The sequence below is a fragment of the Aplidium turbinatum genome, chromosome 17 (genome assembly GCF_918807975.1).
Source record: "Aplidium turbinatum chromosome 17, kaAplTurb1.1, whole genome shotgun sequence".
Taxonomy (NCBI): Eukaryota; Metazoa; Chordata; class Ascidiacea; order Aplousobranchia; family Polyclinidae; genus Aplidium; species Aplidium turbinatum.
In genome coordinates this window covers 11,352,254-11,368,012 of record NC_137488.1, presented here as the reverse complement: position 1 = coordinate 11,368,012, position 15,759 = coordinate 11,352,254, and the positions used below count along the sequence as shown (strand labels likewise).

Here is a 15,759-nt window from a genome sequence, read left to right as displayed (position 1 = left end):
ACCGTGCAAGGGAAAACATTGTAGCAAGGGACCACTGTTAGTACTGCACACTACACTGCAAATTGCAATGAAAGGTTATTCTGAATTTCTATTTTAAACTACTCTTGCATTCACTACTAACTACCAATAGGATTTAGAAAACTAACATGAAATTCAGTCGAACGACTTTTTTCTGGCTTTCTTTGCTGCAAAGTCTTTGTTGCCAAAGAAAAAATACAAGAACCATATTTTTATTTCACGTGAAGGGGAAGATATATTGATAAATGTGTTACTATTTTCAGACAGAGGGGCCCCACTTTTCTTAATTTTTTTTTTCTTGGAAATTTTTTTCAGGAAAAATTTGTTATTTTATTTTATTTATTTCATTTTTAGGAAAAGTGAGGCCCTCTGTCTGCGGGGCCCCTGTGCTTTAGCACACCCTAGCACAATGGTTAATCCAGGCCTGGCTAAGTGGTCATCTAGTCAATCACCTCCCCATGCAAATTTATTTGCCAACGCACGTAAGGCACGGACACAACTTCAAATGGTATAATACAAACAAATCATGTTAAAATGATAGCCTACGTAAATTGTTAGGTTACAAATTCAAATTTCATTCCAAAACAGCAACAACTTCTGGTACAAAACTCATCTTTTAACTTTCATCTTATTTTCGCTTCATTCCCAATTACGTTTCTGCTGTAAATCATGTTGTTAAGATGCAATGGTGGATAAGTCTTCAAGTTCAACCTGTTTCCAATGTTGAAATCATTTATACAAATCTGCTGCAAGCGTCAAATCTGAAAACCCTGTTTTAGTAACTTCTGGACTGGCAGTAACTTTCAGACTGTGTATACGCGGTCCAGAAGTTACGGTAACTTTCAGACTGCAGTAACTCCTGGACCGTTACACCGGTATCGCATTTTTTCATGCAGCATTTTTGTACGGATAGGTTTTAGAGGTGGATTTTCAAAAACTATTTTGTCAGCAGGGTTACCAGATTGGCCTTTTTAAAGCCAAATTTCTCGAATTTGGCTTTTTTTAAAGCCGTTTGGCCTTAGAAATTATACGTTTGGCCTTTTTCTAAATTTGGCCTTAAATTTGGCCTTTTTTAAATTTAATCTTCAAAATGCATAATAATCAATATTTCTCATATAACGTAACTTTACCAGATGAAAACCATATTCACCATTGTTCAATACATGTTCTATGCTTGTTAAATACTTGTAATGTGACGCCGAGTCAGACTGCGCTCCCCTCTAAGCCAGCCAGTGGTGTCAGATGTCACCGCTGTAGCGGATTAAAACTCATCTGCTACAGTCCTTTTATTATAAGTTATATATACTTGCTACTTTTAGAATTATTTTTGCTATAATTTATTAAAATCCGCTACAAGTCATAAGATATCGATAAATATGAATGTTATAGACATTATTTTGGAATTATAATGTCAACGCTCAAAAGTAGGTAGCCTATACAAAAACGTAACGACTAACCTGTTCACTTTTCAGTTCAGTTTATTTTTGTTTTGTTGGCGAAAAAGAAAGAAAAAAACAAAAATATATAAAAACACAATAAACACAAATAATTCGCACAACAAGGATGGCAGCGAAAGACCAAAAGGTCACTAAAGTCAGTTGCGTTTTCGATCGATCGGTAATCCAACACAACCCCTGGCTTGCCAGCAGAGAATGCTTTCAGAAATTCAGTTGTTGAGCAATAGCCCACAAGTGATTCGTGATTGTGCAATTGAGTGTTTTTCAAATTACCGTTATTGTGATGTTTTGTGATGTTATAATTTATAAATAAATTTGTGATGAGTAAATAAATTATTGATCATAGACTTGTTACAAAAGAAACTCTTTTTAATAATTAGCCTATTGTAGTAATGTTCACTTAAATGATGCATACCGTAGGCTACATCATTCATTCATTTATTTTTCGTCATTAACGCTTCCGGGACGAAAAAGATACTTCTAAGTAGTAAGTATAGTAACTACAATAGTCGATATAGACCTACCAGCACGTTAATGAACAGGAAATGGTGGCAAAACCTTGAAAGGTTTAAAACGTGCTTGAATAGTAAATCATGTAGTAGCCTGTATGTCTGTAGTTAGCACGGCCACAAAACCCAAAAAACAAACAGAAGCACACATGTAGCAATAAATGATAGCCTAATGAAAAGTATTGTGGTTCGCATTTGCCAGTTCCAATATTGATGTGGATGAGCAGTCATAATAATAATAATAGGATGGAGAAAGAAAACCGGACATAAAAGAAACCCATCCTCAGGCAAAAGCCCGTTTCGATGTGGCCCAGGAGAGCAAAGTGTTGAGCTCTTCCCATAGTCAGACTGCACATCACGCAATAGCCTACGACAATTGAGGAATTTAGAAGACATGAATTTGACGACATGAAGATAAATTATTTAATTATGACATGAATTTAGCTTTATTCACTGACGACATTTTAATATTGATTGCTTTCATATTTGACGTTCTTATGAAAAGTGTTCAGCTTTGTTCGACACTAAGACTCTTTCCTGTTGGACCATTCCTTTCAGACCTTGCTAAGGTATTGCCTTTGTAGCGGACGTCGAGTGGTCTGAACATCTGCCCATACCTAGCTGTAGCTGCTACTGCAACATCCCGGGTACTAGCGTGTAGTGGGGGATGATCTTGAGAATAATACCTTGCTCCTTTTGCGAGTAGGAGTTTATTACAAACAAATGAATGAACTTCCACGTCGGAACGTTGTAGACAAATAATGCCTTGAATTCAAATAGAACGAGCTGAGCTAATTCAGAACATAAAAAAACTACACTACAATAACCATAATATTTAACTAACACCGTGACTTCCAAGAAAGGAATCCGTGGCAAACTGACTGAGAAAATAAGGCACCACACAACTGGCCGACAGAAACCATACTGGAAACTCACAAACTGACAGTGTTTCACGCTGAACGATTGATTTAAAGGGGCTTATTGCTTTAAGCAATGCAGCATGCAGGGCCGTAGCCACACCGCAGAGCAAGGGGGGGGGGCAACTTTTTTTTAGGGAGGGCCCAAAAAATTTAAATGGGAAAAATCATTATAATTGTGGATGTTGCTCGAGAATGTTGGGCCAAGGCCCCCTGGCCCCCGGCTGGCTACGGGCCTGGCAGCATGTGTCAAATGCGCAACGCTACAACAACGTAAAACTACGTATGTAAATCAAACCCTGATAAGTGGTGCAAATTCCGAGGAAACGCCCTAATTCTCAGCCAGCGTTTCAAATTCCTACCAAGCACAAATTTCACAACGGCAATTAGACTAAAGCAAACACGAAAAAAGACCGCAGGTGCTAGGCCTACACCTCCTTAGAAAATTTTCCACCGGATTTTTCTTGTATTATTTTGGCATTAAGACCTTTTCACAGTCTGAAAACCCTGATTACAATGCTTATTTTATCTTGTTTTAGTTTGGCTTATTTTGGCCTTTTTTCTACCTATTTGGCCTCAATTTGGCCTTTTTTCTTGTTCAGTTTGGCCTTTTTTTCAAATTTCAGTCTGGCAATTTTGTTTGTCAGGTCAGATTCAGATAGACAGCACGTCAGTAGTGGCCTGTGTTGCCAGATTGGGCTACTTATCGCAAATTGGGCTACTTTCCATATGTGATTTGCGACAAAAAATTGAGCTTGGCGACTTGCGACTTTTTGGGCTACTTTTAAATTTAGCATTACAACAGTATATTACATATTTACAAATAGTTCAACATATCAAACGTTTTCGACTTAACTTAAGTCCTCATCAGGAATCTGTAAATAATTATAAACTACAATAAATTTCACTTCTTGACAGTGACTACCGTAACTAACTAAAAGCATCGAGAAACACGCACGATTGAAAGCACTGGAGTGGAAAACATACAGACAGACGAAAAATTACATTAAGAAAAGGCAACTGCATGATTAAGTTACAAACGAATTTGCACCACGGAGTACGTGATACAACTAGGCTAATAAATATTAAGGAGAATGGAGGCGCCACTGGCAAATAATTGTTTGTTTAGATTTGGATTGTAGCGTTTGATTAACAACGCTTCCTGAATTTTTGTGTCAAATTGGGATTTGCCTTTGCGTAAAATTTTAAATGAGTCAGCAGAGAATTTTTGATCTGTGCAAAAAGAACAATCCATGATATGGTCCTTGATGGCACTTTTCTTTAAGTCTCTAAAGTTCAGATGCTCCCGTACTCTCGTGGTCAAATGTCTGGTGGACATACCGATGTACGTCATTTTGACGTACATCGGTATGTCCACCAGACATTTGACCACGAGAGTACGGGAGCATCTGAACTTTAGAGACTTAAAGAAAAGTGCCATCAAGGACCATATCATGGATTGTTCTTTTTGCACAGATCAAAAATTCTCTGCTGACTCATTTAAAATTTTACGCAAAGGCAAATCCCAATTTGACACAAAAATTCAGGAAGCGTTGTTAATCAAACGCTACAATCCAAATCTAAACAAACAATTATTTGCCAGTGGCGCCTCCATTCTCCTTAATATTTATTAGCCTAGTTGTATCACGTACTCCGTGGTGCAAATTCGTTTGTAACTTAATCATGCAGTTGCCTTTTCTTAATGTAATTTTTCGTCTGTCTGTATGTTTTCCACTCCAGTGCTTTCAATCGTGCGTGTTTCTCGATGCTTTTAGTTAGTTACGGTAGTCACTGTCAAGAAGTGAAATTTATTGTAGTTTATAATTATTTACAGATTCCTGATGAGGACTTAAGTTAAGTCGAAAACGTTTGATATGTTGAACTATTTGTAAATATGTAATATACTGTTGTAATGCTCAACCCTGTGTTATTGTTGTGTCTTGCCTGTCTTTGGTATAAAAAAGCAAACTCTCTCCCGAAACTATATTTTAAATTTAGATTGGCGACAATATAACAAGATCGCGACTTTTTTACATCGGAAATTTCTTACTAAAGTAAGTTTCGCTTGCAGTCTACTGACAATTTATTTGTAGTTTACAAATTTTACAGCGCATTCTCATGTTTCCAAGACGTAGCAAGGGACATGGTTGAGTGAGTTTCTAGTCATTCTAGCGTTACGTTATCTCCGTTCTATGTCTTTACAGTTTACTCTTACTGTAGAAGTCAGAACGCAGAAGTGCTTGAAATGCTTGCTTCCCGGACGCGTTAATGACGAAAAATAAAATGATTGATTGATTGATTGATGAAAAGTAGTGTGCTGAAAAAGTGGTGAGAATCTAATCTGTGCCCGATAGAGCCTGATGTGAACGTGCCTTACTGTACCGGTAACTCTGTTGCTATTTAGCAGAGTAATTTGTGCAATTTCACTGGGTTTGTTAAGCTGATTTTTCATATGTGTGTTTTTTAGCTGTACATTCAAGAGCATTTGACGGCTTGTATGTTATTAATTAACATTTTTTTTCAGGTTCTTCCACTGACTGGCATGCAGTTTTTACATAGTTTACTTATCAATGTAGTAATAATTGGAATAAGAATGAATGGCTTGATGAAAATGTATGTTTGTTAAATTTGTGTAATGATGATTGTACACCTTGTCCTTCAGTGAAAAAAACCCAACACATGACAAAACTGAGGCTAAGCAGTTCTGTTATGAAGTATGCCTAACAGAGACATCCAAAAGTGTGACAGTGTTAGAACGCCTCACGGGGGTCTGGGGGGCGAAGCCCCCCAGAAGTTGGAAAACATAGTTCCCGCGCCCCCTGCTATAAATTGGGCTACTTTGGGAGCAAATTTGCTACTTTTTTGGCTACTTTTTTTTTCAAAATCTGGCAACTCTGGCTAGTGGCTGGTGACTTGGATTTATTGTCTTAAGTTTGGTTGGCTTATTGTATCATAAGCAGTGGCGTAGCCAAGGGGGGGGGGTTTGGGGGTTACAACCCCCCCTTTGGCACGCGTGTGACGTCACGATATTGAGAATGATGCTTTCAGTCTCTTTATGCTTGAGAATGATGCTTTCAGTCTAAAAAAATATTGCCTAACTTTAAACAAAACTGCATTAAAAGAGCGAGTTTTGCCAATACCAAACATTTAAACATCTCAGCCAGGAATTAGCAACAAGAAAACATAGAGACTTAGCTTTATTTCCGAAAAATGCCGAAGACAACATGATCTTATCTTTTTGCTATGCCACCGGACAGCACCATTTTACAGGAATATTCATACCCACATTTTTGTTGAAAATGCTCTCAGAATGCACCAAATTCAAAGTAATTTTTCAAAATTTTCTGGGGGAGGCCCCCCAGACCCCCCACCGCTGGGTTGTCAAAACCCCCTCCTTTCAAAATTCCTGGCTACGCTACTGATCATAAGTGACGTTAAATATGTTGAGGCAGGAAGTGCTGGCATGCATAAACAACTCAATTAGGTTTTAACTTATTATTTATTAGCCTACTCCAATATTGAGTGCTTAGAGGAAGAAACTAGGCTACGGTAATTGTAATGTTTTTGTAGCCATCTACGCTAGATGATCTAGATCTGAGTGTTGTTTAGGCTAGTTGGCGCATTGAAATTGCATATAAGTGTGCATGCGGTAGTAAATTGAAACTTTGTAAAAACCAAGGCATTTGATTGTTTGGTATGTGAAGTTAAATTGTCTTATAATGCAAGATGTTGATCATATTTGAACAAATGTATTGTCTTTAACAATTTTAAAAATTAGCGGCGGCACACGACAATTGCCGTGGTAAATGCTGCCGCAAATGTCATAATGGCCATTCTGCTAGGCAATAAAAATGCCGTCGCAAAATGACCACTTAATTAGGACAAAAATTGTTTCACATTTCTTCCTGTGTTTTCACTCGCAGCGGGATTTTATTCAGCAGAAATACCGGCACCAAGACATCACCTCGGACTATTTTACTTGCTGTGAACACCCATGCCCCAGACAGGCAGACATGTAACTTCTTCATTTTCAAGTTAAATCAATACCGGTATATAACAATGTTAAATTGATAACAGGAAAGCCCGGAAAAGCCCGGATAGGAAAGCCCGGATAGGAAAGCCCGGAAAGCAGAGGAGAAGTGTGGAAGGAACATATGGAAAATGTTATGAATAAGGAGAATGTATGGGATCATATGACAGAGGTTGATCTGGTGGAGGGTCCAGTGGGAAAGGTTACTCGTGATGAAATGGTGGAGGCAATGGGTTAGGGTTATCTAACCCTAACCCTAACATCCAACAGCCTGCCGCATATGAAGCTTTGTCTGGCGGCGTAAATGATTGCACGTCCCGATGTATGAGGGGATGACATCAGGGGTTCGTCATCGGCAGGAAACGGCATTGTCGCCATTCGTGGTGTTGGTACAGTAATAATTTCAGTATGTCACATCACTAGGAATGCTCAAAGCAGAATATTTTTAAACAAAATCTTGTTTTGATATAAAATTCCATCTTGATTTCGAAATCCAACTAGCTTTCATTGTGTGCTGTTCAAATCAAAATATTTTGAGCAAAGTTTCATAGTTTTGATATTTTTTATTACCAGTATTTTAATTTCCTTTTAAATTAGTGCAATGTTACTCAATTAAGAATTTGCAATACGTTTCTTGTTGGATGTAGTAAACCTCTTTATGCCAACAAAAGAGCACTGTTTTCTGCAGTAATAATACTCTTGTGTATAGTGTCAAACTGTTCATCAAAATCTAAACTGAAGTTTTTGTTCTTTTCCGTCTTTTTTATTTAACAACTTGTTGCGTAGCCTATGTACCAATAATATTTTTTCACAATTTGTACCTTTGTGTAGACCAGGGGTGTGCAACGTGCGGCCCGCGGGCCAAATGCGGCCCGCAAAGAAAAATTATGTGGCCCGCAAAGATGTGCCAATTTTGAATTGTGTGCGGCCCGCAAAACATGTTTATACGGTAATTTAGTTTAGTCTGGTACGTTTGAACAATTCATTGTGGAGTGGATTATTGTATATTTTGCACCTTCTGTTAACCATTTTAGTAGTCTCCCACCGGCCACCGCTAATCCATTGTATTTAATTATTTGGAACGTAAAAATGTATGGTCACATAAAAGGCATTATGAACAAAGTACGACTTTGGAAAGCTCACGTACAGACAAGAAATCTTTTCCACTTTCCAACTTTAAGAGACTATGGAATGCATCCTGAGAAGAAAACTGAATTTGCTGACCAACTTGAAAAATTGTTGTATGAATTTTTGGCTCGTTTCAAGGACTTCAAATCTCATGAACATTTGTTTGGTATATTCGCTTCGCCATTCAACACAGACATTAACAAATCACCAGAAGATATAACTTGAACTGATTGATCTTCAAGAGAAAATGGATTTGAAAGCAAAGTATTTAAAAATGAATCTTGGCGATTGTTACCGAAAACATTTCAAGAAGATTTGATTTCGAAGATTTTAGTCAGACTGTTAATTTTTCAATAACAGTCTGATTCAGCGTTTTTCAACTTACTTTTTTTCATTTGCTACTGCTTCCCTAAGGCAACAAAAAGCTTTCCTATATCATTAGGAGACAGCAAAAAGTAAAAAAATCCCAGACAATGTCAGTCAAACACCAGCAGTAGCTGTAATCAAAATCTGCAAAATGTGACAAATCAGGCCGCATCTCCAGGTGGCCATGTTTCAACTACGATGACTTTCCACATTTGAAAAATCCATGGCTTCAAAAATGGCACTTTTTGGCTCAACGTATTTGTGCGAACATTTCTTTCTAAAACGGGTGTCATGAAATCTCCCTATTGATCGGTTCTGACAGACAAACACTTGGAAAATGGACTTCGAATTGCGATCACTTCCATTAAAGTAAATTTGGAAAAAGCCGTCGGGAAAAGAAGCCAGCTGCAAACTTCTCACTTAGCTCGTTTAAAGACAGTGTGACAATAAATTTGAATAGCAGTTTTCTTCAGAAATTTATGCGTCCTAACTTATTATTTCTGGAAGGAGATAACCCCTAATATAAGAATAACATGAATAACAAAAAACTACTCTTTTGTGCCTGCAACTACTAGAAATCATAACTTATGTTAAATAAACGTGCGGCCCGCGGTTTCACCCAGTTATTTATATCTGGCCCTCCTGTAATAAAGGTTGCACACCCCTGGTGTAGACCATTGATTGTATCAAACAGTTTGTTAACTTGACCACACAGTTTAAAAGTGTCTGTAGCAATATTTTGGAGTCTCCTACAAGTTCAACTCAGCAATTGTGAACTCAGCACAGTGCGGTTGAGCAAGTGACACTGACAACTAAGCTTGTAACATTTCAGCAAGTGGCTGAAATTGGCAAATGGTGAACCTAAGCAAGTAAAAACTATTCAAGCTGATACTTGGTTTGTAACAAGTCAGCAAATTCAGTTTAGAAAGCGATGACCATTGACCAAGCAAATCCAATGCTACATGAAAATTTCATTTTCTGACTTGGGCAGTAGCGGAACTGTACTTGGTGACTTGAAGCACTTGCTGAGTTGTCGCATGCCGAGTGGCCCGACTACTATTATTTAGTGGGTCTTCTAATTAAAAGTGGGTTCAGTCTGTATCAGTGGTATCAGTCTGCCAAATATATTGTTATATTGAGTTAAAGTTTTAAGCAAACTTTATACTGTACTGACATTTCTGTTTGTTTTAAGAAAATAAACATAAGTTTGAAGAAGTGTTTTGGATATAATAAAGGAAGTGCTGTCAGATGTTTTTAGTTTAAATGTTCAAAAAAATCATTTTTTTGTACGATAACATCTTTGGTACTTGAAAGTTAATAACCATGACCAAAGTATCAAGCAACCCAAGCTCAGGCAGTAAAGTTAAAGTTGCTGTCAGAGTGAGACCATTCAACAAGCGAGGTAAGATGATTTGTTCATGGTGTTTTGTATCTTGCTGCATAGTGTAAATTAGTGTATTGTAATTTATATTATGAACGATTAAAGCGGTCGAAGGACATTTGATGTGCTTAGTTAGCGATTAACTATGCTAGATGTTCTCATAGTTGTTTAATGTTTATTCATTAAATAAGCGTATGAAGAGAATGTCAACATAAAAAATCAATATACTTCAATGATGAAGTTTTTTAGATGTTGTTTAGCAAATTTGATACAAAGGTAAAAATTACAAAAGCTATCGTAATCTAAAAGTTAAAGCTTTTTGGTAGAGAGTTGGTGTTGTTGAACCACAGGCATACAAACAAAGTAAGTTTAATCAGATTTAACATATTTAAGTTTATTACAACATTTACAGAAAAAAACTACATTGCAACAAATTTCGAACATTTTCTACATCACATGATGTCCTCTTCAGGAATAATATACAGTAATTTTATCTATTTATAAACAAAATACAATGGTTAAATATTAAATTTATCAATCAGGAAAAAACTGAAATCTGCACAGTGCTTCTGACTAGCTCACCTCTCAACAATAAACATGAGAATCTGAAAGTCATTTTCATGAAGTGTTTTAAACCAAAGTTTGCGTAAACCGAACCCTGAGTTTCAAACTCAGAAAATCTAAGTTTTCAGACAGAATGCAAAAAAAAGTTGACCTGAAAAAGTTTAAACGATTGATTGATTTATTTTGTTGGGAGTTTAATAACACAGAGAATAGAAAAACAGTGCATATTCAAAAAAAATCACATTTACAAAGCAATATCAAATAAAACAAACTGTCCTGTAGAATGTGTGGATACCACAATGGGGGCTGCAAAGTTACCTGGAAGGTCTTTCAAGTCAAGTAGCCATCCTCAACCATGTTGATAAAAAAAGTAGCAAATTAAACATAAAAGAAAAAGCATGATTAAGTGAACAGGTTCTATGTGATACAAAGAATTGTATGTGAGTCAGTTAAGCAGAACTGTCCTCATTTAATTAACGTATATTTTCTGATTTCTGTGTATTTAAAATAACAATAAGTTTAATATCATGCCAAACAACAATTTTTTCAAAACTCATAATGTCATAAACAGCCGGGTTTGCATCGGTTTTTGTTTCTCAAATACTCAAAACATGAGCTTTATAATTTTACCCCAAATTAGAAACATTCCTCTTATAATTTTTGTAATGCAGTTAATATCCACTGAATACATCCATCTGCATATTAATTATTAAATCCCATTTGCTTTGGAACGGCATTTTTAATTTAAGTGTTTTTGAATATGGTATCTATTGCTGATTAAATCCACAATTGCTTTGGACCAAGGTGGATTTATTGAGCACATTCTACTGTATTTAAATCTGTTAGGCTATTATTGCATGCTACCTCTGCACAACTTGATCGTTGCTCACAATGTTTTAACTTTGTTGTTGGGTTCTTGGAGTTCTTACACTAAAAGCACCCTTTTGGGCAAAAGTTATTCATTGAAACATTTTGTGTATCAAATAAATCCTTAAATGGTTGTGAGGTTTTAGTGGCAAGGTGTTGCAACCACGTCAAATCCTTGTTTTTAGTAAATGCTTTTAGTCTTGAGCAATGAGCATGCTACTATGTTATGGCAAGTTGTATTATTTTTTGCTTTCATAGCCGGATGAAAAATGAACTTCGGCCATATTGACAAACCTTCTGAATTTTGTGGCAGTTTTAATGAATGAAGCTATTTCAACATACCAGTTTATAGGAGTCAAATCTATGCATGTTGCACACATTATATAGCAGTTTTAAGCTGATTCTGCATTCATCAAAATTGGTTGGTGGTGAATATGACAACAAATTTGCAATCATTGTAGTTTTGTCAACTCATTAACAAATATGGCTATATAGTACAGTACCGTATATATTTATGAAATATGTACAGTACCACCATGATTAAGTAAATTTTCGAAGCGTTTAATCTCATTTCTTGAAATTAAATGCAGTTTTTTCAAAAATATCTTTGAATATTTGTTTCAAAGAAGTTATCAATGAGAATGAGATGATTATATAAAATAACAAAAGCATTTTTTTTTGTATTTTTGATGATCAGTCGTGATCATGAAAACGGTTTATGATTCAGTTTCACTTTGTGCAGTGTGCACAGTAGTAATTTCCTGCAAGTAATATTTATTACTTGCTCACTTTTAAGGAAAGGTTTCGCTGAAGTGTTTCTTGATTTGTCTTTCGATTGTGTAGTTGTGTAGACTTTTTTCTTGAGGTCTGAGAGTTAGACAAGTGCCTTTCATTTCTGTGCATAACAGCAAGTACAAACCCCACAACTCGAAAACTTGTCAATAAGTTTGATACTTTTATTTCTGTAACAATATTGTACACAGCTCATTGCCTGTGACGTTTGTATGATAAAAATGTGCTGTTATGGCCCAGGGTTAAAGCTATGATAACGCTTTTTTGAGCTTGTTTTTAAATAGCAAGCAAGGACAGGCTAAACTCCATCAAACGGTTGGATTGGTAAGGATATAATTTTAAACATTTTGTCTCTTCTTTCAGCTGTGGTTTTGCCTTGTGGTTGTTTGTGAAGTCAGATGATTTTATTGACAGATTATGAGGGTAGTTTATCAAATTTCAGTATATTTCTGTACAATAATTTTTTGTCTAACAAAGAAAGTTTGTAGAGCTGTTGTTTTGACCCACCCTACTTCATTGACCATTTATAAAGACTACATTCTTAAAGTCTCAAAGTATCGAAAGGGCTCATACAAGTGCCTGAAAATACCAAAGCTTTCAAACAGCCTTTGACTCTTTGTAGAAATGTTCAATTGGTACTCGATTGTGGGCTTATTGGTTTGCGGATGGTCGTTAATGTATATACTGTGAATGCATCGTACAATTTATCTCTTTATTACGAATTGAAACTCTTGGGGTGTTCACATTTCACAAAGTGACGAGTCACTCCTGCTAATGAGAGTAAGCTTCTGCTAAGTAAAGTAAACGCATATTTGCACTTTTGTTACCCTTCCTGGGTAAACTTAGGAAATACTTGAATGTACGTGTTTCCTAACAACTACATCTACACAGTCTGCGCAGCCATGGTGGTCATCAAAACAACCCTTCCCGGCCCATGAAAGTGGCCTTTTTTACATTATTTTAACGTTTCCAGACTTGAAATGACGTACAAACAACAACATTCGCTGCATAGGTTGAGACCATATATCAAAACAATACAGTAGATGCACTTTTCGTTTGTTGTGTTCTTCCTTACTTGTACCATAGCTAGTAGCTACCTACCTGCACTATCACGTTCGTTCGACTTGAAAATTGATTAAGTCTTATTGCTGTTCAGTTTTGTGTTTCTATTAACATTTTTGTAGAAAGCAACTTTTGAAGGAATACATCGTCCTTTTTCAGCTGTGCTTTTAAAGTTATTTGTGTTTTTTTTGTCCATTTGCGCTGTCGGGTTTAGCTTGGTGTGATGATATGAATGGCAATTGTGGTTCTAATCGTGACGCGTTGGTTTATTTTTTTAATAGAAATAAAAGAATTGCCAACAACCTTTATATAGTCGTTACATAACTGCTAGTTGCTACGCATGTATCATTTTCTCTTCTGAAATTCAATGTATATCCATTTTGTAACTGTTGGCATTTCATCAACAAAACAAAAGAGTTAGGCCTAAATAAAATATTTCACTCAACATAGATTTTGTGCATTAATTTCATCTTCAATGTATTAATATAATTAATGCAAAGCAAAGTTTTGATTTTGTGGTTGTGTGTTGCAACCTGGTTTTTAGATATCCTATTAAACTAGCTTACTTCGCTATTTCTAGCTTCCCAGTAATAACACCACGGTTGAGAAAGTTGTCATTTCCCTTCATTGTTTTCGCAGACAAGACAAAGATTACTAAGATAAAGGCTTTTTGCGGTTTACCAGCTTTACGTAGCCATATGTCTAAAACGACCCGTCAATAAAGCTTATTGACTAGCTGGGCTTTAGGTCGTGTCGGATGTAATGATATTCATGTACGTGGCAGCTTCGATTCAGGTGTTCGAAGCTTTGTCTCAAGGTCGTGGTGGGATAACTGTCTTACGTTGAGCACGTACAAAACAAAAGCTGGAAATACTTGGCAATGGCATTAGTGTTGTTTGTATTCAATGTTTTGGCTAAATTTCACCGAAGCACAAAAAGTATCTTAACTTTGCGCTTAACAGTTTTTTTTGATAGGAACTTTTTCTGTTTGTGTTAAAAATTAAATTACAGTAAAGGTAACTCGGATACTGAAATCGTTTTGCTTTGCAAGAAATTTTCTGTTTTTTTAGCCGCTGGCCGCCACATTTTAAAAGTTAAATATACTGTAGTTGATTTTGCGGTCGCTTGTTTGCTGACCTGTCTAAAAATTTATAATGTAGCTTCAGCGTACTCCGTGACCACATGTCTATATGTGCAAAAGTGCACCGCACAAATGAAGTTGGAATGCACCTGACAATTTTTGTCAGGTTCATCCGAATACAAACGTCATTCTTCTGTTAAATTAACGTTTCACAACGTCACGTTATCACAAACCTTCACATTTGCCAACCAACCAGTGCTGTGTTCTCTTTGACATGACTGGCATGTCGCACCGGTCGTTGATTATACTCATATCACGATTGAATCAATTGCATTTACAGTATAAATGTTGAATGCATACTAAGCTTGAGATGAGTATTTTAAGTCACATCATCATCATCATAATCCATCGTCGGTTTGTTCCCCACTAGTGGGGGTGGCCGATTGTTTCCGCGCAGCAATTGTCTTAATCCCTTTTCTCCACATGCAAATTGTAATGCACTATCTTTTATGGATGTAATCTACCAGCTCTATTTTCTGCCAAGGCCTTTCCCTGGCGATTAAACTTTTTTATTTTACTTTTTAGGCAACCATCATTTGACATTTTGATAACCTTTGAAGATACTCATGATTTTATATTTTTTATTGCACTTTATCTGTTTGGTTCACTCCATTAGGCTTAGCAGTTAGGTGACTGTATCACTTCACATTCTCAAATCGCAATGTTTTCGTACAGCAAAAGTCACATGATGATGTGATACGGTTTAATCCACGCTCAGTTTAACGAGAACAAAACAAAGTTAGCTCCCTGTTTCCTGTTAAAATTTAAAGTTTGATTTTTTTAAAAGATGAATACGAAGTCCACTGCTTGGCAGCACTGGGCCAGTGCAAAGATAAATTCATCTTGCTCTTTCTTTCAGAAAATGACTTGAACACTCGTTGTGTTGTGGATATGAGAGATGATCAGACCTTTCTCACTCCACCCAATGAGAAACAAAACGATAAGTGAGTTGACTTACATTCATCTTACAAGCTTTTATGTCGAATTGTTCTATGGTATTCTGGAGGGGTCTGCTACTATTCGGTGAGTCCGATTCGGAGAGTCCGATTTGGTGAGTTCCCTATTCGGCGATTTTTTGAATTTTTTCGTGAAAATTATCAGGTACCGTAGCCTAATTATCATTGCTGCTTTTACATCGTTTTAACGTCGCTAAGCGTTCAAATAAGACCCTAACCCTAACCGTGCCAAGTTTCTTTCAACTCAATAACTTACTTCGGTTACAAGCACATTTTAACGTTCGCGTTTTGTCGCTTCTACGTTTTTCTCCTGACATGACAAGCACGTTTTAACGTTCACGTTTTGTCGCTTCTACCTTTGCTATGTTGACCTGTATTGTTTTTGATATGATTGGTCACAAATAAAAACAACTCAACTGAACTGACATGACGAATTTTCATTTAATTGTTCAAACATTTTATTTCTATTTTTTTCTGCACGATTTCAACGTTTAGCGATGTAAAAGCGCCAATGATAATTAGGCTACCCGATAATTTAAAAAAAAATTCAAAAAATCGCCGAATAGGGAAC

The 15,759-nt window shown here is 36.4% G+C and overlaps 1 protein-coding gene across 1 annotated transcript in view; it reads left to right on the top strand.

Moving 5' to 3' along the window:
• The first annotated feature begins 9,625 nt into the window (after positions 1 to 9,625).
• LOC145786764 (kinesin-like protein KIF13A) overlaps positions 9,626 to 15,759 on the top strand; it is a 29,158-nt gene continuing 23,024 nt past the window's right edge. The window contains exons 1-2 of the mRNA XM_082598500.1: positions 9,626 to 9,827; positions 15,092 to 15,176. Of these exons, the coding sequence (XP_082454626.1) occupies positions 9,749 to 9,827; positions 15,092 to 15,176 (164 nt within the window). The 5' untranslated portion in view covers positions 9,626 to 9,748. The remainder of the gene's footprint in view (positions 9,828 to 15,091; positions 15,177 to 15,759) is intronic.